At 47.0% G+C, this 24,710-nt stretch overlaps 1 protein-coding gene across 4 annotated transcripts in view; it reads right to left on the reverse strand.

The window, feature by feature from the left end:
* Window positions 1–24,710, reverse strand: part of ICE1 (interactor of little elongation complex ELL subunit 1) — an 868,698-nt gene that overhangs the window by 419,327 nt on the left and 424,661 nt on the right. For all 4 annotated transcript variants that reach the window (XM_086965290.1, XM_086965289.1, XM_086965288.1 and 1 more), the window contains one exon: window positions 3,927–9,086. In XM_086965290.1, coding sequence (XP_086821416.1) covers window positions 3,927–9,086 — 5,160 coding nt within the window. The remainder of the gene's footprint in view (window positions 1–3,926; window positions 9,087–24,710) is intronic.

Here is a 24,710-nt window from a genome sequence, read left to right on the forward strand (position 1 = left end):
GTCTGAAAAAGGATCAGGAAAAGAATCAAGCTTGTTGTACTGAGGAATCATGCTTTGTGCCGTTGTTTTAAAAAAAGATATACATTTTGTTTTTGTATTTGATTTTAATTATATATGCGTTGTCTGTATTTTTGTAGCCCTGAAGAAATCTTGTACAGAGACGAAATGAGTAGGCTACAGTGTGAAAATCGGTGTTAAGAAGATTTGAATAAAGACATTCTTGTGAAAAAGAAATATATGTGAATGAACTTCATACATACTGTGAATTAAAACTTCCATATATCAAATGGATACAAAGAAAATTGTGTGTGCTGATCGTTTTCAAATGATGGTAATATGATGCGATACTCCTTGATGAAGATTAGAAGACTGGTCTTCTAGATCTTGTGCACCACGTGACTGTGACCAAAATTCACTAAATATGTTTACTCCGATTTTTCTGGCCTCTGCCTTATCATTTGTAAATCACTCGATGTCTGGGGACTATTTATATGTCAGGAATGTGTGGTTAAAAATCTCTATCAGATAGACAGCAATTGTCTGTATTTAATGAGCTCATTAGGGCTCTTGCATAGTGCCATTCCACCTCATGCACCAGTGATAGCTACGCTCCTGTCATTAGAGGGAGATGTGCTATTAAGGTAGTGATCGACATCCTTTGTCCCACAGATTGTCTGTGAGCTGTGTTTCGAAGTGTGCCTCATATGGATCAGTGGGGTAGAAGGGGCTGTCATGCCAGATGAAGAATGTAGAGATCACTCTGGTGACTGGCGGTGGGATGGGTGGTGGTAAAAATGGTTGTGTGTGTGTGAGGGGGGGGAGGGGGAAGAAGGATGAGGCAGCAGTGGCGGAGGAGAAACATGGGGAGAGTAAGTGCCTCTGTCTCTATGTTCTTTGGCCTGTGCACAGGCTCTACTGCATGCTCTTCCTTAAAGGCATGTTTCTTATTTTGCAGCAGTTTCAACTGGTTTCGGTGGAGTTGGAGTCGCTAAACTCTTTCCAGTCAAGAGATGAATACAGAGTCTTGCTTGCCTCACATCCAGCTTCTCCTGCAGTCTTTGTAGGATCAGTTGTTCGGAATTCCACATCAAGCTAGGCCTCAGAGATAAAGATGTCTTGTGTGCCGGTATCGAAGGGGCATTCAGTTTCGAGCAAAGTCGAGGCATCTGTGAAATTGTGGAGCTTGACGGCCAAGGAGTGTTAAGGACCTTCAATGGGAGCTCTCTCATTCCCAGTCTTATTCGGTGTCAACAGAGCCTGAAGTGAGTAGAGGCCCTAGAAGCTGAGATGGTTTTGGCACAGGACTCTACGTCAGACCCCCCCTCCCCCCTTAGCATGTGTGTCCGATATGACCCTGCCCAATATCTTTGTTTAAGGGCAGTGGTTGAGAAGATGGAGGGAACCTACTCTTCTTCCTCCTAGTGAGAACTGCTGGAGAAGACTGGCCCTGGGCAGGGCGATAGTTGGTGTGGTGTCTTGCCTGAAGGGCCGCTCCCCTCACATTCCTCGATATCATGTGGGGGTCTGGTCTCTGAAATTGTCAGGTGTGTTGTCCCAGGATTGTTGGTGCAGATTCTCTCCTGTCGGTACTGGAGGATCTTCTGCGACCAAAAGGCAAGCAGGCAACACAAACAGAATCGTCATGGTCAGGGCAGACATTACACACCTTGAGGTGATTGGACCACGGACATTTTGTATGGCATTAGGGACAGTACTGGATGGGCATCCGTTCTATCACCATGTGTACATTCTCCACAATGAAGCTGTATAAGATTCAGAGGGCACAAGTCTAAAGGAGAACTGAGGCCTTTGCAGTTGGGAGTCGATGGACAGGCATTGATCTCCAAAGGGTGTCATCAAGAAAAGCGAGTGCAACAAAGAACTTTTCCAGTTATGGGTGACATATTTAATCGCAGTACAACCCACCACCACTCCTCAAAGGAGTAATGAAGGTGAATATGCTCATACAAAGGTGTTACAGCAATTTGTGGGGTCTGAGAAGCTATCATTCAGACAGAATAACTACAAATGAAGGCATACCTCCTAGTACAATGGTTTTTAACCTTTTACTTCTGCAATCTGACTTCTGTTGACTCCTATTTAACCATTGCTGGAACGGGGAGACCCCCACTGAACAATTTTTGGGATCCAATGATCCCCCACTGAGGCATTACTGGAAGCAAAGGACACAAGCGTATGGCTCTGGTGTGATCTGAATTGCAAAACAATACAACAAATTACAGAGAAAAGCTTTTATAAAAGAAAATACACAAATGAAGAAATATTTTATTTAAGTCACTAACAAACAAAAAAACCAATATTATTTAGAAGTTTAGAGCTCTTCTAAATTCAATTCAGGACATTTGATGTCCAGACTATAATCTGTTTGATGGACTTGTACTTCACCAACAAATCAGTATGAGTAAACAAACTTAATTTTTTGCGACCAATTTCAAATTCCTTCACATTTACAGAACGTTTTAAAATTTTCACCTCTATATTTTGCTTCTTTCTTTACAAACACTATATTAATCTGTTAAAATTATTTAATTTTCTAAGCAGTCACAGGCCCCCTGAGTAGGATTTGTGCACACCCAGGAGTTAGTGAAACACAGGTTAAGAACCACTGTACTAATGCATTAGAAAGGAGAGAACAAATATTAACTTCCTAACTTGGTATGATTGACCTGAGACTAGAATCACACTTTCTTGAATCACAAACAGGTTTGAAAACACCACAGTTCTTCTTGTAGAGCATAGGTGGTAATACTGAAGAGTCAACACAACATAAGAAAAAAACAAATCTGGTGCAAATTTTGACTGCTAAATGCTTGAAATCTTTCTAGACCAATGCTAATCCCACTGTTAAGCACCATCTGCCCAATTTTAATTTCAAGGGCAAAGTATTTTCAGAAAGCAGTCATTTCTAAGGCGGTGGGGAAAGCAATGGAAGAAGGCAGGCATGTTAATTTTATTTCCAATAGCAGCTAGAGGGATACCACAGTCTTGTCCTCAAGCTTTAAGTCTTTGGATAACAATGGATAAGGTGTTTGTCTTCAGTTTGTCTCAACTTTTCATAAAGCCAATGCTTTGAACAAACGTAAAAACATGGGTGAGTATTACACTTGTATATGTTACTACAGAGTTGGAATACATTAAAAAAAGTACGACTCCACATTGCACAATTTCATTTATCGCAGTGGTCTCATGTTTTTGAATGCCCTGGCTACCATAGTCTATATGCAAGGAGGTTTACCCTTTTATAATATGTGCTAAAGAGGACATCTAGAATGCTCTCTATAAGGGCTTGTACATCTAGAAAATAACACAGTTTTCCTCCAAAATTAGCACGCTAGGTAGTAAACTGATTACTGATAGCAGACAAACTGGCAGATCGTAGAAGCACTATAACCTTTATAAAAGGCCAATTGCTCATAGGAGAAAGTTGCATACACTTACAATATTTGCCTTTATATTAGAATCAATCAAATGCCCCGGTGATAATGACCACTTGTATGAAGTATTTCTGGGAGATATCTATTACCCAATGAAATGCCAGTCACTTTGTCTAGGTACCTGGACCTCCGTCATGACTTTAGAGCCATTTGCTCACCATCCACCCTGAACACTATATCTATGACGATTTGTCAATAACTGTTGGTCAGGGATAAAAGACCTGCAAGCAAATCCTCTTCAGATTCCCATATTTTCTGTTGAAGGTTAATTAGCAGAAGAATGGGTGTACATATTTTAAGTCTGAGTCTTTCATCCTTCTCTTGCCCTTAACGTCAACCTTACTCGTACGTTTTGCCTCCTAGCTTTCCTATTCCTACAGCCGCTGTCCAAGTACCTGTTTTGTCATCAAACAGTGCTTAGGAGTGAATTGTGCACATAGCACCATATTAATAAATTAGAAAGTGACTTACCATTTTTGTAACAGTGCATTCATGTACCACTTCTTTCTCTTCATCTCGCATTACGGGAGCCACAGATATATTTCCGACATGCACATGACTTCTAATGACAGGCAACAAGTCAAAACAAGAATCTCCAATCTTTTTAAGTGCATTATTCACAGCTTCATCATTAGCCTCAGAAATCTTCTGTACACTGGAGGACAATTCTGGACAAGGATTTTCAACTTGCTCTGCTTGGTTATCACAAGCATTGACTTCTTTGTTTGAGCACTTTGATCCACTTTCCTTGGTATCTAAATTTGGTGATTCAATTCCTAAACAAAGTCTTTTCGCACTTCTTGGCATTGCCCCAATCATTGTGGCTCTTTTCCCATTAGCACTAAGTGAAGTGGCAGTTAGTTGGTGGAGCTGCACATCCTGCTTCACAACACTGTTGCCATCAAACTGGGAGTTCTTTCCTGTTTTCACAAAGGCTGTTGAAGTAGATGTAATGGCTTTGAACCCTGTAATTTTATTTACAGGTCCTGGTAAGTGCTTGCAGTCTGCAGGTGAACATCTATTCAGCTGAATATTGCCTTTGAGTATGTTTAGGGTTCTTGCCTGAGCAGAAAGTTCAGGATACATGGAATCTAATATTTTCACAGAATTCTCCTGTGGAACACTTGGTGGTGCTTTTCCACTTGCGGAAGGTGGAAGCCTCCCAGGAACAGGAAGTGCATGTTTGGGTGTTGCTGCACAAAACTGTAAAGGTGATGATACAATTCTCTTACTGGTCCTTTCTGAGGGAGAAGGGGTGGTAAACAGAGATTTGTATCTCTGATCATCTGACAACGGAGACACAAGCGGTGCAACTGGAGTTTCACGCAAAGGAGAAATCAGGTCATCAAGTGGGGATGGTAGAGAAGACCTACTGGAGGTCGACATTATAGGTGAAACAGGACGAAGAGTTCTTGGGGGAGTAGCTATCAAAGGTTGGAGTAAAGGTGGTAATGGTGGGCCCATTTCTGACCTAACTTTGCTTATAGTGTCAGGAGAATGTTTTGTTTTAGTAGAAGTATCCGCATTGGCAACTATGGGCTGATTTTCTGTAGTCAGTGGACCTTTGACTTTACCTCTCCCTTGAGCTATCCGGAGACGAGCTGTGCTGTTATGTCCCTTAGAAGCAGCCATTCCTGAATCATTTAGCAAGACATTTGATGCTTCCTTGATATTTTTACCTAAGGTATTGTTTTGACTACCTTTACACACACTAAAGAATTCAGGTAGAAGAGTCCTGTGTGAGCTTCTTAAGTCATAGTTGTTCTTGTATTTAGTAACCCCAAGGTCAGAGTCTATAGTGGGGATATTCCATATGCAATGCTTCCCAGAACTACCTGCTTTTCCATTTGGTTGAACAGCATGACTGCTCACACGATTAGACTCTCCACCAGAAGACAGAATTAATCTTTGTTCCAGCTTTCTTACAGATAAATCCAAACCTTGTTCATCAGTACCTTGGCAAAATGGTGCTGTACCTGGGGGATGAGAATCAGTCTGATGATGTTCTCTCTGTGGCTCAGTTGCAAGTTCCCCGGTTCCAGATTTTACATTAATCCCAATGTCACCCACTGTCCGGTCCATAGTCAAAACAGTATTTTTAACGTCAAAATCCTCTGTCACAGGTACATGATCTTCCAACATTTGAACCTGAACAGAACCACTTTCTAAGGTGCTGTCCTCGGTTAAGCATTGTACTAGTTTTCCAGATGGGGGTAGGTCTGGCTTAACCGAAAGCATCAAAGAAGCATTTTTTTCCTCTACAATGTTGGCACGGAATGCTTCCTCCCGGTCTGCTTCTGGATTACATTCGGATAGACTATTTGATGCAAGAGAAGTGGCATCAAAGGAGCAGACCGTTTGTTGATCACATTTTACTTTAGTATACATTATACCACTCAGATGGTTAGTTTGTTTTATTTCAGAAATGGCAGCATTGGCTAGAGAAACTGTCAAATGTTGAGCCTTAAAACGTTTGTCTGCATTTAGTGACGGTGTCATTTTACTGTCCTCCTGATCATTTAAAGTGGTTATTCGCTGCAACATTTTTGTTAGTTTAAGCATGTCATCCATATATTTTTTCCTGTTAGGCTTTCTATAGATGTGGCGATTTGTATTGCTGACCTTTCTTACAGGAAAATCATCTTCAAGATCTGAGTCCTCTTCATCTAGTTTAATTGTGCTTGGACTGGGTGTGCTATCATGAATGTTTCGGTCTGTGGGATCTCGGACACTCCTAAAACTGGGCACATGTTGATATATTACATTTTCCTCAGGGCAGCCAGTATGTCTCCCTTTCATCGTATTTTCTGTTTCCTCTGAATGTTTTAGGGCTATATTTACTGAAACAAGTCCATTGCTATCATCCCTAGGAAGAGAAGTAGCATTGAATAGGTTTTGCAGTGCACCTGCACTCTGCCTACAAAGCACACTAAAACTCAAATGATTTTGCTCAGATTTGAAATGTTTTATATTTTCTGGCAACAGATTAGAAGGGTTGCCTCCGTGCTCTGTTCCGTTCTGCTCACAACTTGAAAATTCCTCGTCCTTTCCCGGAATCACATTAGTACTAGAACAAGAAGGCTGCTCACTTCCTGTTGATATGTTCACCTGAGCATCCACTAACCCCTGCTTATTGAGAATGGGTAAAATATGAGTAAAAGTGTCTGCCTTCTCACAGTCTCTTCCTTCTTGGCAGCAAGACTTGTGCTTGTCAGAGAGGTGTTTTTCTGAGTTGACAATACATATGCATTGTTGACTGGAAGATTTAGCAGATGTTTGGTTTACAGTGTTAATCACAATGTTCTTAGAATGTATTGAATTACCATACTGACCTGCTTCCATAGAAAACTGAATGGCAATTGAATCATGGTCAATGCAAGGTACACCACCTTTATCAAGGTTAGCAACTTGCATAGCTACCATTTTAGCATTTTGTTCTCGATAAGGTGGCACAGTGGCAGGAGCTATGGATCTATCTGAACTCAAACTTTGATTCAACTTTGAGTCACGTCTTGCGTCATTCATTTTGCTTGCCTCATCACTGTGAGAGATTTGAATTCCTGAATGATTCGTTTCGGTTTGTCCTAATGGAAAAACATTGTCTCTTATATTTGTAAGTGATACACAGTTGTCAACCTCTGCTTTCTTTTCAAATGTTTCACATTCTCTTCCTGTATTAGATTTTGACAAAGACGAGACAAGCTTACCAGTGCAACACACTCTTAAAGAGCTAACGGCGCTCTCATTCTGTGCTTTAATTTCACTTGACACACATACATTTTTAGGATGCAAAGATGTACCAGCTTCTGCAGAGGGATCTTCAGGCTCTACCATCAAGGTTTTTGTTAAATCTGTTCTCTTATCAGATGCTAATGGTTCAAATGCATTTTTCGGAATTATCTTCTGTGGGGGAAATTCAGATTTTGATTCAGTTCTTAACTCTATTTCAAGATTTTTGCAATCCTGTTCAGAAGTCACACTGCTAGTTGTCTGTAGTTTCATCAACTGCACAGAAAGCCCAATGTTTGTGGACTCTACCAATTTACACATGTCTTTCGTATTGACTGCTATTTTCTTGATGCATTTTTGTTCCGATTCTAGAGATTTACTAATTTCTACAGGGTTTGATACACTTTTTGGTTCACTGACATTTTCACTATGAATTATGCGCACTGCATGTGTCACACTTGCAACTTCTGCTGTTTGAGGTTCTATGCAATCAATTTTAAAAGCAGAATTTGAATTAATCCCGATAGATTCTACAGAGTGATCTTCTATTGCATGCACACTGTGTTTGGTTGACGGTTTATTACTCAGATAATTTCCGGCATTTTCCTCCGAAAACACCCTGGTGGTTTGTGTAACTGAACTGAAAGATGTAACTATGTTTTCTGTATCTGACGGGCCTTGCTCATTAAATATCACTGGAGCAGAAGACATAGTTTCTAACTTCTGGACATTCGAAGCTATGACCTCCACTGAGACTGTATTCATTTTCATTTCATCATTTTGAGAGTTGGGCTCCCTGCTTATTTCTTTAGCTGCGATCTTGCCTTCTAAGCAGTCTCTATGACAAGTGTTTGTAATATTTTGAGCTAAGCAGGCATACGAATGCTCGAATAAGCATCTTGAACTTATTTTGGTACCTATTACACTTGTTTTATCTTGAACCACAATGCTGGATGTCATTTCACCTTGATGAGGGTCGACCAGTGAAACATCTGTGTCCAGTTTCTTTTTTGTGTCTTCTCCGACTTTTGACTTGCAAGGATTTTCTGGGGAAAACATGGCTTTTGCAGCCAAGGATGTGTTTCCTTTACCCGTTATCATTTTTATGGAATCCAACGATACACAATTTTGAACGGTATCCTCTGAAACGTCTGGGGTAGGTAATCTGTCTCGGTTTGCACCAAACACATTGTTACTATTTTCTGACAAGTTCTCAAAGACAGAAAATGTATCTTTTATTGCAACAACTTGATTAGCCAAGATATCTGAAGAGCATTCAAAAACTAAACTATGCACAGTTTTGCAGGTCATCTCATGTGACTCCAATGGTGCATTAAAAAGTTCTGAACTATGTTGCAAATTTGCAGACCGGTCATCATTCTTGCAAGTGTCCCCTTCAGACTGCATTACTTTACTTGATTCTTCATCCCCATTTTCATGGTGAGCTGGTGTATTTGTAATAGGACCTGTTTCTTCCTGAGATAGCGCTAGTTCACTGGTTTTTGACTGGTGATGATTTGACGTCAATACTAAATTTTCTGTCCTCTTAATTTGCATCAACTCACTATTCAAACCTGATGAAGGCTTATGGTTAAATGCTTGTTCTTCTATCTTTACAAATTCTTTTTGTTTACTGGACACAGTTTCCAAATTATCCAAATGAGGTGAAAGGGATTCAGTTACCTGGAGTGCAGTATCCCTCTCATTGCTGCTGTTACGTTTCAGCACATGTGGTGGGCCTTCCTTTGTAGCTGTATCTTTGTTAAGTTTCTTTTGCCCACTGACAAAAGTACAATTTATCTGGCATTCAAGTGCCCCGTCATCTGAAGAAGGTTCTGCCTTGGAGGTACTGCAAACGATTTCGTCATCACTAGAATCTGTAAGCGCTCCAAACAGTTCATCCTAGAATTAAATGATCAAAAAAATAAAGATGGCTTTAACAGTTTTAAAAGCCCCATTTCTTCCATGTTCAGGGATGTACTCTCAAATAAGGAAGGGAGATAGAACATTGCACACAAATAATAAATGACCACTAGGACAGGTCAAGTTTTTAAAGTAAATGTCACTCAGCATTGTAACTACTGTTTTATTACTCCTTTACGCACAAGACTGGAAAGTCCAGCAAATGTCAAAGCATTACATGATCTTAGAAAGCTAAGCTGTGGAAGCTTGCTTAGTCTTTAGTCAATATTTTCAATCATAAAAGACAACTATAGTACATAAAATCATTAAAATTTGAATTCCTTAAAAACATAAAAATAAAAGAGAAGATTTTTTTCCATTTAAATATAAAATTATATATCTTAAAAATATTATAAAAAGTGAATAGCATTTGATGACAATACACGGTTAATCACTAGGATTTTCCTATCCATACACATTTATAAGACACCAGCAAGTAAATAAATTGTTTATACAGATTCAGTGCACACAGAGGTCCACACACAACATATAGAGCATAACTTAATCATAGCGGGGCAATAGTAGCTATAGCCTTCAAACAATTTCTTTGAATGTCCCACATCCAACTCAGAAACTTCGCCATTGATATTGCTACATCTTGGCGTGTGTCGGTTTTCAGAATACGCAGCGCCGTTTGGCATGATCTTGTGCCAAGGTTAAGATAGATCGACTGAAGCCATTTATGACAAGGGCACTTGTACGCAGGGCAAACAAACAATATATGGGCAATGGACTCTTCCGTCGTTAGACACATAGGGCATTTGGTATCTGGTACATTGTGCCATTTTGACGTGAATGTTTTTATGGGGAGGAACCAAACTCTAAATTGGTGGTATAGTTTCCTGTCACATGGTCTAGCAATAAAATCCCAATAGGCTTCAAACCTACATTCTTACTTGTGATCCAAGAAAATGGCTGTCAACGAGGTATTGCTCACCAGTGACATGGATAAGGTTAACCATGTCCCAATATAATACTTTATAATAATTTTTCGATGGGAACAAATTACCTACAGGGTCCTCCCACAGAAGGCTGAGCCCCATATCAGCCAGTGTGCACTTGATCTTTTGCAGCCACTTAATTTTAGATGATGTATCTACTTTTCTTATGTGCATTTGCATATGGTAATAACTCTGGTGTTGTCCAAAGTCGTCTCCAGTAAGCTAGGGGTCTAAAACCCGCAATCTCTTTGAAAGAATTACATCCCAAGTCTAGGACTAGTGGTTTAAGGGGGGTGGATTGAGGAAGACCAGTTAGAGATCTCAGAAACGTATTTTGCGTTAAAACGAAGGGAGTTACATTTTCAAAGCCCCAGAGCTCTGCACCGTAAATTCTCGATGCCTTGATTTCCCCATTATAAATCATTAATACAGGCCCTACCGGTTTGGTAAAGGAAAGTCGATGCTCTTTCAGTAGGGCTCATGCAAGTTGGTTATGCCTAAGGGCCAGTTAATCTATCTGGAGTTTCCAATTCATCCTCTTGCCCATAGTTACACCCAGATATGTAAAGGTGTCTGTTTGTTCCAAAATAGCCTTATTCATATCCACTCTTCCTTTCACTATTTTGTGCTTATGTAAGACCATGAACTTTGTCTTATCTACATTTACTACAAGCTCATGGTCGTTGCAGAAGATGGTAAATCTGTCAAGGGCACGTTGCAGACCTAATTGAGTTTTGGACAGGATTAAGGTATCATCTGCAAACATCAATAGTGGTACCTTCGAGCCGGTAAGAATAGGTGCATCAGTTGGATAGGCAGTATAGTATGAGGCATCCTTATTTATAAATAAGGAAAAAAGAGTAAGGACTAAAACGCACCCTTGTCGGACCCCCTTGCTTACTGGAAAACGATCCGTTAGTTTGCCCTGTTGGTCCCAGCGTACCTGTGCCTGGTTTGACTCATGCAGTTTAATAATAAAAAGTAGGAGTTCGTGAGGCATCCCTAATTCCTTTAGTGTATCCCATAAGTTAAACTGGGGAAACAAATCAAATGCTGATTTTAAGTCTATGAATGCTGCGTATAAAGTCCCCCCAGCTAAAATCACAGTGCTCCAGTAAATCAACATAAACCTGAAGACTTGGTCAACAGTACTAACATGGGGGCGAAAACCAGCTTGGAAAGTGGATAGAATATCATGGTCATCTATCCATGTAATAATTCGACAACACAAGCCTAGACACACATTTTTGTATTGTATCAATTAAGTTTATAGGCCTATAGTTCCTTGGGCTGGCACAGTCCCCTTTTTTGTATATGGGTATTAATTCTGCACCACGCCAGGATTCTGGGATAGGGGCTCTCCTGGCTAGGGCGTTGGATAATATGTGAATGTATTTAAGCCAATTCATTTTTATCATATTTAAATATATCGGCAGGGATACAATCCGGGCCAGGGGCCCTACCAGTAGGAGCAGCATCCAAGACTCTTTCAATCTCCCCTATCCCAAAGGTTAGTAAGGTGTCGGAGACTATTTTGGGGCAAAGTATGGGGGTACCTGATATGGCAGCAAATAGGGCCTGATAATGCGAGACCCATTGTTCTGGTGCCACATTATTCACTTGTGCTGGCCCTATCTCGCCGCTTCTCCATTTAACTGTTTGCCAAAATTCCGGCCAATTTTTCCCATTACTTCAGTGCAAAAGATCATTCCATCTTTTTTCATCGAAAGTCTTCTTTGCCGTGCATTGCACTTTTTTTATATGTTGACCGTGTGGTTTTAACCTCCTGTGGTACTCCCGACCTTATGGCTTGGGAGAGGTGCCTAAATGCCGCCCTACATGCCCCGTCATACAACTTTGCTGACTTTTGGATTTCTTGCCTGCTAGATCTTTAACTCTTGGTGAAGAAGACTTTCAGCTTAGCAAAAAGGTCCTCATGTACCTGTGAGGGCGGAGACAGAATCATCATGAGTGACTAGGGTTGAAGTACGAGTTACTTACCTTCGGTAACTATGAATCTGGTAGAGACGATTCTAGCTGCAGATTCCTTTACGTAGAATTATCCCCAGGCGTTTCTTGGGGGGTGGATGCCCTCTAGGCTGGGGTGGCTGGAGGTTGGTTGTTCCTGCCTGTTGGGGCTGTCTCCCCTTCCTTGTTTTGAGGTGTGATTGTAGGCCTGCTACATGTGTCAAGACTTTACGCAGGTTACCTGTCTCCGGGGGGAGGTGGGGGGATGCTGTATGTATTGGCTGGGTGGCTGCTCAGGACTCAGCTCTGTTCTTCCTCTCTCTCTGCCATTGGACACTGCGGTGTTGCACTGTTCTTTATGGGGTTCTTTTTGTATACTCTTTCGTACACTATTCCCATGCTCCCACAGTTTTTTGTTGGTGGCTCAGAGTTGTAGTGCGGAAAAGTTCTATTAAGAAAACTGATGTAGACGCGTCGGGGTGGGGCTTATGTGACCTCACTGATGTCACGTGCGCGGAGGCGCCTGGGCGGAGTCGCGTGATGTTGCCCCGCCCCCGGTGCGCAGGGACGCTGTGGCAAAAAGTTTCCGGATCCAGTCTCACGCCTGGGGATAACTCTACGTGAACGAATCTGTGGCTAGTAGTCTCTATCATAGATAGCTATTAATGTATTTTCAACTGTTGACTTTATCTGGTCTAGAGTATTACCCTTTTCTAATACCGCTGCCCATTTTAGCATGCGACAATCATGTGACAATTACATCTGCTGTCACAATTTCATCTTGAACCACTTGTGGTTCCAGACCCTTTATCTCTAAGGTTAGCAATAGGGGATTATGGTAATTCTCCGTTGGATCTGTATATCCAGAAGTCGGGCCATAGTTCTAGGTTGATAAGAAAGTAGTTAATTCGGCTACTTCTTATCCCATTATTAAAGGTGTGATGGCCTTCGCTATCTGACAACGACCTCCCATTTACAGCCCTTAGGCCTCTCTCAAGACATAGGCTGCCTCAGTCCATTTTTTATTGGAGGCAGCGTTAGCAGCATGATCCCCCAATTGGAATCCTCGTCTCTACTAAGGCCACAGTCTTCATAGCTGAGGGGCTCGAAAGTGCAATTAAAGTCACCTGCAATTACCAGGTGATTTATCCCTCTATGGGCTTCAATAAAGGTATCCAACTGTGAAACAGTTAATGATAATTTCCAACCTGCCATCCCTCTCGCATACACATTGATCAGTATTAAGTCTGGAACATATTTTGATAACATTTTACTGGCCAAAATATCAGGATTATCCATTAATAACTCTTCAACCTGGTACCCGGAGTGTTGTCTTTCCCAGATGGTAAGCCCCCCACAGGGTCTCCCTTTTTGTCTTACAATGGCTGATTTGCTAAAGGCCAAATAACCTGGACGAAAAATCATATTCTGTGACCATGTTTCCTGAAAGGCAATGATATCATGCCCCTCTATAAAGGATGACCAATCAGATGACATAGTCTTAGCTGGAAGGCCGGTGATATTCCAAGAGATAATGGTTATCGAGGAACAAGCCGGCCTACCGTTTGATACAGGGGATATCAGAATCTCACTACTCTCTAGTTGATTAGTATTAATTAACTGTGATCCCTCAGCAATATCAGGAGCTAGTGTAGGGTGGATAACAGTGCTCTCAATACGGTTTGAGAGGACTGGTTGCAGTCAATCACATGCTTCTAAGTCAGTTAGAGGGGCAAATCTATTAGCGAGGCTTAGATCTGTAAATCTAAGTAGGCTTCTTGGGGATACCCATGGCTGTCTCACCACGCAAGGAGGGGCCCATTCTTTCTGAAAGTGGGGTTGGAGTCTATAGAATGAACACAGTGGCAGCACAGTAATTTTGTCAGGATGGCTATCTAGTTACTACCCAGTCTGACAATATACTCATTGTTAAAGTTTACAACCACACAATCTCCCCCCACTTCCTTCCTGGAGGGTCCAATCCAGGCAGATCTTCTGGCCATAATCATTTGGTTAAATATATCCCCTTTCCAGATCCTTACACCCTTAAAACGTTGGTTCAAACAGTGCATCACTTTAAACAATAATTGCTCTGTGGTTTTGGTCTGTCCTTCCCGCAATACTGGCACATTCCCCAGGAACACCACCAGTGGAGCAACTGCTGGGCGGAGATGTCAAGTCTGAGATCCTTCTGTAAGTCTGAGATCCTTCTGTAGAGCTGCCATGTTCCGATCTTCCAGGCTTCCTCATAGATTCTGGGCCGCTCATCCCCGACGGCATACTGTCCTGCCTTGCTGCTACACACTTAGGGTTGGAATTAACCTTTAGGGTATTATTTAGAATCTAACGTTTTTTATTGAGCAGTATGGCATTCCATAACACAGCTTGGCTGCCTACATCCATCGGCCGGCAGAGCACAGTCCAACAATATTCGAACACAGCCTTAGGGCCTACACCCCTGGGGGCGACCCAGCGAGGATGAACGAAAGGCCAAGCAGAACAGCTAGGCCTACCTTTGATACTGCATTCTATAGAAAAGAACCAAACAGCGACATATGAACAGAAAACCACCCACCCCCCCCTACCTGTCCCCACCACCGCCTCCCCCCCCCCTCCTCCCGCATCAGCCCTACCCGCGCCTCCGTACTCACGCTCTCGCTTCTCACTTACCGCACAAAGCAGGCCGGACCACTCTAGGTGCTTGCACTCAATGGCCCTAGCGGAATAAGTTGCAGGATTTGTAAAAACTTGGGGCATGCCACTTCGCGCGAATCGCGTGATAGCAAGCGTATGAATGGGTCCCACAGCTCAGCATATGTCTCACCCCTGCCATCCACACAGAGCGACAGCCTCTCCATGCCCAGCAACAGCCACAGTTGTCGAATCCAATCTCTCGGGTCGGGGGTATCAGGGGATCGCCATTGCGCAAGTATAACTAGGCGCGCAGCCAGCAAGGCTAAGGATATCTGCCTACCCCGCAGGGAGCGCTGGGGGAACGCTTTAGAGTGTGGTAGACCTAGCAGCACGTGCTCCAGCGCTTTGGAGAATGTGATGTTGAACGCGTCGTCCACGTCGTCCAGGGCTGCTTTTCAATATCTCACTAGTTTGGGGCAGTGCCAGAGCAGATGCGTCAGGGTGCCCGTCGCGCCACAGCCCCGCCAGCATAGACCTGAGCACTTAGGGTCCCATGTGTGAATCCTAGCCGGAGTATGATACCAGTAGGACATCATTTTGTAGGCCGATTCGGCCCTCGCCACGTTAGCAGCAGTGTGGTGCGCACGATAAAACACCTTGTCCCACTCCTTGCGAGTCAGTGGGCGGCCTAACTCAGTCTCCCAACGGACCTGCACCTTGGTACGCTGTGCATGTGGCCGCGCGAGAATCAGTGCGTAAAGTTCCGAGATGAGTTTGCGGTCGTCCTTTTTACAGATTACCCAACGCTCCAGCTTCGTCATGGAACGGGACATGGCAGCCACGTTAGAAGGTTGCGTGACCCAGTGCGCCACCTGCGAGTAGGGAAAGGCGTCGGACTCCGGGAGGTTAAAGTGTTCCCGACGCAGGGCGGAGAACGGGATCAGCCCGTCTAGATCAAAGAGATGACCCACCCTCTTGCAGCCCTGTTCCCTCCAGCGCTGGAATACTGGCGACGCTCAGCCGGGAGGGAAATCTGGGTTATCTATGATGGGCGTCATGGGCGACGGAAAGGTGGTCCAGCCTCGTCGACGTGCCAGGCGGTCCCAAGCATGCAGCTTTGGGGAAGTAACCGGTGAAGAATACAAGCCCCACGCTCTATGTTTACGCGGGAGCCACAGTTCTCGCCAAATATTACAGCCAGCGACTGCCTGGTCCATGAAAAGCAAGTGTTTGCTGGACAGCGGTCTATTTCACTCGAGGATATAGCGCAGGCACGCCGCCTGATAGTAGGCCTCAATGCAGGGGAAGACCAAACCGCCCCCGGTCCGCGGCGTCGTGACCCAGGAGAGCGCCAGTCATGGACGTTTGTGGTTCCACAGGAATTTGGTGAGCAGCCCCTGCAATTTCTTCAGAGTACCCGGAGGAGGGCGTAGAGGCAACATCTGAAAAAGGTAGAGAATACGCGGGAGGATTGCCATTTTCACCGCCGCCAGTCGACCAAACCAGGCAAGTTGCAACCGGGACCACTCCGATAGGGACCTGGTTGTTTGTTCAATCAGGATCTTGTAATTGAGGGAAACTGTCTGCCCTATCGTGGGCGCCAAACGAATTCCAAGGTAAGGAATGTCCGTATGAACCCATTGGAAATCGAAGTCCCTCTGAAGGTCCAGCGCGTCTTCGGCCGGGACCGAGATGTTGAGTACTTGGGATTTGAGGAAATTGACCTTAAAGCCAGCAATCGCTCCAAAGTCACGGATTTCGTGCGACAGGTGCCGCAAAGAGGTGTGAGGGTGGGTGTGCGAGAGAATCACGTCATCGGCGTACAGACTCACCTTGTGGTCTTCTGCGCCGCAACGAATCCCATGGATGGCCGCGTTATCTCGGATACGTTGAGCGAAAGGCTCCATATAGAGCTCGAAGAGCAATGGCGACAGGGGGCATCCCTGCCGCGTCCCACGTGTGATGGGGAAGTGGTCCCACCTGCAGCCATTGACCCGCACTGCAGCTCTCGGAGAAGCATAGAGGCAGCGCACCCAATTAACAAAGGTGTCTCCTAGCCTGAAGGTCTTTAGGACCGCGAACAGATACGATTAGTCTACACGGTCGAACGCCTTCTCGGCGTCTATGGAGAGGAACAGGGCCTGCGTACGGGAGCGGTGCACTGAGCCCATAAGATGTAGGAGCCTCTTCGTGTTGTCACCCCCCTGTCGAGTGGGAACAAATCCCACCTGGTCAGGCTCGATAATTCCATCCATATGAGGACTGAGGCGAGCAGCCAAAATGCTCGCGAACAGCTTCATGTCAACGTTGAGGAGCGAGATGGGACGATATGAGCTGCACTCCATAGCGTCTTTTCCTGCCTTGGGGATGACCGTGATCACCGCCTCCGACATAGAGGGAGTCACTGTCCCCCTCTCCCGGAAGGAGTTAAAGAGGCAAGTGAGGAAGGGTTTGGTTCGCTGCAGAATTTCTTATAAAAGATGGCCGAGAAGCCATCTGGTCCCGGAGACTTGGCCTGCTTCAGCCGTGCAATTGCAGAAATGACTTCTTCGATGCGTATCTCCGTATCCAGGGCTGCCACCGAACCCGGGGAGAGAGGCGTGATTCCGCACGTTACTAGGTAGGCCTGCACTCGGTCAGGGTCGGACTGCTCCCGTGTATACAACGTATGGTAGAAGCGTTGAAAGGCCGCCGCTATGTCAACGTCCTCTCCACCGCGTTCGCATCACGGATGGCCTGAAGAGCTGCCTGCTGCGTGCGGGCCCGCAAGCGGTGCGCCAACATTTTCCCACCCTTATCACCACTGAGATAGAACTTGTGGCGTAAATGCAAGAGTGCATTTTCGGCACGGTCTAGATCCAGGTGTTTAAGCATGCGCCTCTTCGTCTCCAGCTCCCTCCAGACACGTGGCGCCCCCGTTCGCTTATGGATCGCCTCCAGCTCGTACCTCCCTCAAGTTCCTCGCGTTTCTCCCTGTGCAGTTTAGCCAGGGACGCCGAGACCGCTATGAAGTCACCCCTCACCACTAACTTAAGCGCTTCCCACACAGAGCTCAGTGGCATGCCACCTACATCATTGGCCACAAAGTACTGAGTAACCGTGTCACGAATGCGGTCAACCACCGATTCCGAATTGAGGAGGGAATCCCGTAGGCGCCAGCCCCCCGATGATCGATTGTGTTTGTTACCAGCAACGCGCACGGAGATGAGGACGTGATCGGACAGTGAGCGCTGGGCTATCTCCGCTGCCAAGAGCTGGGGCATGAGCGAGGTGGTAGCAAGGAAGTGGTCTAAGCGCGCGTAAGTTTTGTGAGCCGCTGAGTAGTAGGTGTAGTCGCGCTCCAGTGGGTGTTGAGTGCGCCATACATCGTGGAGCCCCCTTTCCTGCAACCACAACAGCCCTCCTGTGGAAATGGCCCCCGTATGGTGTGAGCGCGCCTCCGACCGATCCAGAGTCGGATCCATGCCACATTTAGATCACCCCCCACAAGCACCCAGGGATCTGGAGACGCAAGGGCGTCCGCAAGCGCTGATATTAAGAAGGGTTCCTGTTGAACATTAGGGGCATATAGAGAGCCCACTGTAAGGCGAGTATCCCCCCATTGAAGCCTGACCGCTAAGAAACGGCCTTTAATGTCGACAACAGGAGACAATATCTTACAGTGCGCTTTGGCACTGATGAGAAATGCAACTCCCTGCTTCATCGCAGCGCAAGAGGACCACATCTGTATCGGAAAGCGCCTATCTCGCATTCTCTTAGTATCCTTAGAGAGGAGGTGCGTCTCCTGTAGCAGACAAACATCTCCTTCCGCTCCCACCAACAATGACAAAATGGCAGCACGCTTAACTGGGCTGTTGAGGTCCGCACATTCAGACTAACAACTTTCAATTCCTTCTCCATCGTCCAGGCACAACACTGAGGGCCCTAGATGTGCTTTGCGCACCGCTCATTGGCAGCAGATCAAAAAGCACCATCTCGGAGGCATTCAGAGGCTGATTCGGAGTCCCCCCACCCCCCAAAACACCCCCTCCCCATCCCCCACCCCAATTCCACCAAAGAAAACCCCCCAACCAACAGAATCCCCAACAATGTGACCTTACCCTCCGCAAAATAGGTAAAAGGAGGGAACAATAGTCCGTCACACAAGTCCAAAGAGCAGGGGGCCAGGACTCAATCCCACCTACCACCCAGGTCCTGATACAGGACATCCCCCATGGCGGAAATTACACAACGTTACCCATCCGGCTCCAAACGACAGTCCCCTCCGGCACCAGCTAACGGCCTGCAGAGGTAAAGCAAACGGATATGGCGATCAAGAGCCCTCCGGGGCCCCGTCACCTTCAACACAGAGGCCACAGCCGCCCCTCTCTCTCTCAGGCTGATGGACAGATCAGGTCCCGCTGGTTTCATTGGCTTGCCCACCTTTTGCCACTCTGCGGAGCGGCGTCGCTGGCGGGCAGGGGAGGCCGTCGCTCAAGGCGGGGTCGATCTAGCCCCAGGATTTTGCGAGCCGCCCCAGAGACCGCACCTGGGTCAGCTTGCCGTTCCATTTAAAGACCAATCTGAATGGGTGCCCCCAAGAATAGGGAACCTCTTGCTCCCGCAGAAAGGTAGTGACAGGCCGGAAGTCTCTGCGCTTGGCCAGGGTAGAGGCCGCCAAGTCTTGGTATAACACCGGGCGATGGCCACGGAACTCGAGGGGGCCGTGCTCACGGGCCTTCTTCAGAATCCTTTCTTTAAGCTGAAAATCGTGGACGCACACCAGAATGTCCGGGGGAGGAGCATTGAATCCTCGCGGTAGGCCGACCCTATGAACTCTGTCCATCTGGACCTCCAGCAGTTCTTCCTCGTGCAGGACGTGTAGGAAGAGAGCCTCAACGTATTCCTGCAGATACGCCCCCTCTCCTTTCCATGGGACCGCCCGAATCCTAATGTTATTTCGGCGAGATCTGTTCTCTAAGCCCTCCGTATGCGCCTGTAAATCCAAGTTCTGCTCCATGAGGCGTAGGACATCTTACTGGAGTTGATGGATATCCTCCGCAGTCCCCAGGTCATACTCTTCCAGGGTCGCTACCCTCTCCCCTATTGCGTCCACGTCCCGTTGCACTTCCTTCAAATCCGATGTTAGCTGAGTGCGCAGTTCTTGAATGTCCTCCTTTATCGCAGCAAAGAGCTCACGCATGAAGGCCTTGGTAGCAGGAGCTTCACTGTCGTACGGGCCCTGGGACTTGGCCACCAGCGGAGGCCGCAGCGGCGAGCCCTTCAGGGCACCGTCTTTCGGGGGTTTGTCTTTTTTGGGCCACTCAGACGTGAGGGTCGCGTTGTTGGGCCGCCCTGCCCGCTTGGCCACAAAGAGTGCAAAGTTCAGCGGCCAGCGGTCCCCCGGTCCTTAGGAGCAGACCCCTTTTTATCGACCCGGCACAGAGGGGTCCCCACAGTCAGTCCAAAGTAATTAGCAGCGAGTCCACGCCCGCAGGAGGTGGGCACGGACCACCGCGCCCCCGGTGACACCTCAAACGGCTGATGCCCACTGTATCACCCGTTCCAGGCGGGCGCAAACGCAGCGCTCAGGGTCGCAGCACTCCAAAGCTCCAGGCGCCGTCCTCCGCAGCAGTAAAGGCGATCCCGCCAGCACCTCCTTGGCGCCAAACGCTGCGCCGGACCCCAGCACCTCCTCCGCGGTCCTCCGGGATCACACCCACTCCTCTCAACGTGGCCCCCTCGTCGGTGCACTCGAGCAGTCGGCCCACCACCCGCTCCCGCGGGGCAGTGGGTGACCAGCGTGGGCTCCCCGCGGCTCACATCCCCGCCCACGTCGGCGCCGCTCACCTCTAGGCCGGCGCCGGGCTCTCTCCTCCTCGCAGCACCCCCAGTGGGCCAGACAGGCTCACTCGCACCACATAGGTCAACCAGCTGGCCGCCTGCCGACACCCTTCGCCGCACGGCACTCTCCGCTGTTTGCCTGCTGGGGTCAGCCCGACTCCACCTGCAACGCCGGGGACTCCCTTCACTGCTCGCTGGAAGCGTGAGGTGCAGCGGGCTCCAACAGCAGGGGGACGCAACTCCCCGGTCCCGCCTCGCCAATAGGCCGCACCTCGTCTCCGGGGCCGCTCCGTCCCGGCAATTTGCTCTGTCGCGACCCTCAGGGCAGTCTCCGGGTGCCGGACACCAGCTGTAGGCCCCAGGGAAGACACTCTGCAGGGCTCAAAACAATGCTGAAACAAAAGCGGCGCCGGAGGGACTGATCAACACGTCTCACTACGCCGCCATCTTGGCCACGCCCCCCTAGGGTATTATTTACAACTGTCGCTGGGGAGGAAACATCATCACCCGGTAGGCTCTCATTAGATTGTGCGAATTCACTCGAGGAATTAGCTAGCTCAGAGATAGCCTCAAACATGGCTGCAGGTGGACTAGAAGCTGCAGAGGGGATTTTCCTTGGGATTTTCTTTGGAAGTACAGGTTTCTTTACAGGTATTTTAATGGTTTTTACAGCGGCAGGTTTACTTGTCTCATGCAAGGGCTGAGCTGGTAGTATAGGCGGCAGCTTAGTTTGGTCTAGAAGGCCCTCAATACACGGAAGTTGAACTTGGCCTGTGATTCAAAGCTATTTAATCTTTCTTCAATCTGACTCAGTTTTTGAGTGATGGGGTTTAGCGATGTGCCGAGTGGATTTTCAAATCTCATCCACATGGCCTCAGTTGTATCAGGGCACGGGACACATTGTGGATCAAAGCTCAATATTCCGGCATTAGATGAGGCGCTGTCAACTGTATAGGGTATGTCTGTTATAGCACCCCCTCCACTTGTATTCGTCCTGGCTGATTTGGCAGTTTTTGGTCTCTGTGGACCCCCTCCCCTCTCCTTTTTACTGCAGGGTCTGGGATCCCTTCTGGTCCTGAAGGTTTTGTCAGGGTCATAGACCTGGCGGAGGATCATTGTATAGTGCAAGATACAACAGGCTCGGGTTCAGTCTCACCAGATATCTGTCTAATTGGCCCTTCCGGGATCCCATTTGAAGACGGTATAAGATCAATCACCTTGTCTTGCTTAAACAGGGGTCAGGAAATGCTTCAGATGCCAGGCTACCCAGCGATGATCTTTTGGACAGTAGGGGTTTCAAGAGATAGCCGATGCTCTGTAATTTCGATCTCTAGTTACTTACCTGCAATCCTAGTTCTCATCCAGGGGTATACTCATCAAAGTCATAAGCGACCCTCCCGCCTCCCCGGATGAGTATTATTGTAGTCGTTCTATATTAATTGCATTTCTACTCAGATGTCTATACATAATACACTGTCAAAAAGAACTGACCTAACTGTCACCTGTGGTGCATGACAGGAGAAGAGGGTCTCCTGCTGGTCTTAAAAACATGGTACCCTAACCCTTGGAAGCCTTAATGGCAAGGTGTCAGTTTTTTCTTTGTTTCATTATTGCTCTACTATGCTATGAATAGGCTCGAAAGGAGAACCCATCAGTTTAGTAAGAACAATTTTAAGTTCCCAAGGCGGAGAAGGGGATCTCACTGGGGGACTAACCTTCCCGAGTCCCTCCAGAAAGTCCTTGACCACTGGCATTTGAAAGAATGACCCCTGGTTCGGAGACTTTCTGTAAGCCGTAATTACAGCCAGGTGAACCCTGATGGAGGAACATTGCCGGCCTGACTTTGCCAAGTATAACAAGTAGTGAAGGATCACTTGCTCCTGACCCTTGATCGGATCATAAGCGTTGTCCTTGCACAACAGGTAAAATCTCTTCCATTTGAAAGCATAAGATTTCCTGGTGGAGGGTCTCTTTGCTTCCTTGAGAATACTCATACAGTCCGCTGAGAGGTCTATGTGCCCGTACTGGATGACCTCAGGAGCCATGCAGTTAATCGCAGGGACGAGAGGTTGGGATGAAATACTCTGCCCTTGTTCTTGGTCAGCAGGTCCGGGTGGCAGGCTAGCCTCCATTGTGGAGCTTCGGACAGCTGTAGAAGGTCGGGGTACCACCACTGGCGCAGCCATTCTGGAGCTATCAGGATCATTCTGGTGTTGGTTCTGTAAAATTTCTGTATGACCGCCGGGATCAGAGGGAGTGGCGGAAAAGTGTACAGCAATGTCTGCGACCATCTGATCAAAAGTGCATTCTCCCGTTATCCTTGTTGTGGGAATCTGGACGCGAAGACGGGGCATTTTGTATTTGCCGCGTCTGCGAATAGGTCGATGTCTGGCACTCCCCATTGTCGAAAAATGTCCTGAGCAACTTCGTCGTTTAGCACCCAATTGTGCGCTTCTACGAAGTCTCTGCAAAGAACATCTGCCTGCAGGTTCAAGGTCCCTGGAAGGTGAACAGCTACGATTGTGGGACTCTTCACCAGAAGCCACTTCCATATGGTCAGGGACTCCAGAGACAGGACCCTTGACCTGGAGCCTCCCTGCTTGTTCAGATAGTACATTGTAGTCATGTTGTCTGTCTGAATCTGAATGGAACTGGACTGGAGGGACGGGTACAGAGACTTGAGAGCCAGATTAACTGCCTTTAGCTCCAGGAAGTTGATGAGACCTTGAACCTGAAGCTGGCCCATGTGAGCTCCCCAACCCAGCAGTGAGGCATCTGTAGCAACAGTCTGGGTCGGAAGGTCCTGGTGAAAAGGAACCTCTTGCAGAAGGTGCGACTGTTTCATCCACCATTTGATAAGAGACCCTGGCAGCCTGAGGAAGAGACACACGATCAATCCAACGGCCTGACCGCTGCATCCACTGATGTTCGAGGGACTGCTGCAGAGGCCGCATGTGAAATCTGGCATTGGGCACAATGAAGATGCATGAGGCCATCGATCCCAGCAGCGATGACACCTGCTTTGCTGTAGGATGTGGAGCGCTGAGAAGAGTGGCTCTTGATCAGCATTGAAGACAACCTCTCTACCGAAGACACACACGTGCCCTTGAAGTGTCCAGGGAAGAGCCCAAGAAATGTATCTTCTGTGTGGGGTTGAGGACTGACTTCTTGTAGTTGACTTGCAATCCCAGGGAGTGAAGCAGTTGGAGACAGTAGGTGAGATGGCTCTGGAGTAGTGAAGGTATGGAACTCTTTAGGAGGCAGTCGTCTAGGTAGGGATAGACGAAGATTTTCCACTTGTAGAGGAACGCAGCTACCACCGCCATGCACTCGGAGAATGTTCGGGGGCGTATTTGAGCCCGAACGGAAGTACTCGATACTGATAGTGCTGTTGAGACACCTGGAACCTGAGGAATTTGCGATGTTTCACTGAAAGAGTAATGTGAAAGTAGGCGTCCTGCAGGTCGATCGCACACATCCATTCCCCCTGGTGAAGATGTGGGACTATCTGGTGTAGGGCTAGCATCCGAAATTTCTCTTTCCTTATTAACCTGTTCAGCAGGCGCAGGTCAAGGATAGGTCTTTACTCTTTGGCTATTCCTCGTTTTTGGACCAGGAAGTACTGTGAGTATACTACCCCTTGGGTTTGCTGGAGAGGAGGGATCTCTTCTATGGCTTTCTTGGAAAGGAGGGTATACACCTGCCTTGTAACAGTAGCTTGTGTTGTTGCGGAAAGCACTTCAATTGTGGAGGAACTTGCAGGGGATGGGACTTGAACCTCAGCAAATAACCATGCTGCGCAATATTCAGCACCCATCTGTCTCCTGTTATGGTTTTCCACTCTTCTAGATGAAAAACATTACTCCCTCCTACCGGAGTGGCGAACGGGTGAGGAATAAGCAATGCCTCACTGTTTTGGAGGCTGCTTGGAGGATGACATGCTGTTGTTTATTGTTCCCCCTTCCTTTGCCAAGACGCTTCTGCTCGAATGGAGACCTCTGCTGGTTTTGGGAGGACCATTGAGGGATTTGAACCCTCTGCTGGAAGGGGCGCTTGTCGTATTGACGGAAGCCTTTACAAAACTCCTTCCGCTTCTCTAGTCCAAATGCTTTGACCGTGTCCAGCTCGGTCTTCATCTTTGTCATCTCCTTATCAGCGTGAAAAACGAATAAGGAAGAGCCGTTGAAAGGCAGGTTGA

Source organism: Lissotriton vulgaris, chromosome 4_1 (genome assembly GCF_964263255.1).
Source record: "Lissotriton vulgaris chromosome 4_1, aLisVul1.2, whole genome shotgun sequence".
In the NCBI taxonomy this organism is placed as follows: domain Eukaryota; kingdom Metazoa; phylum Chordata; class Amphibia; order Caudata; family Salamandridae; genus Lissotriton; species Lissotriton vulgaris.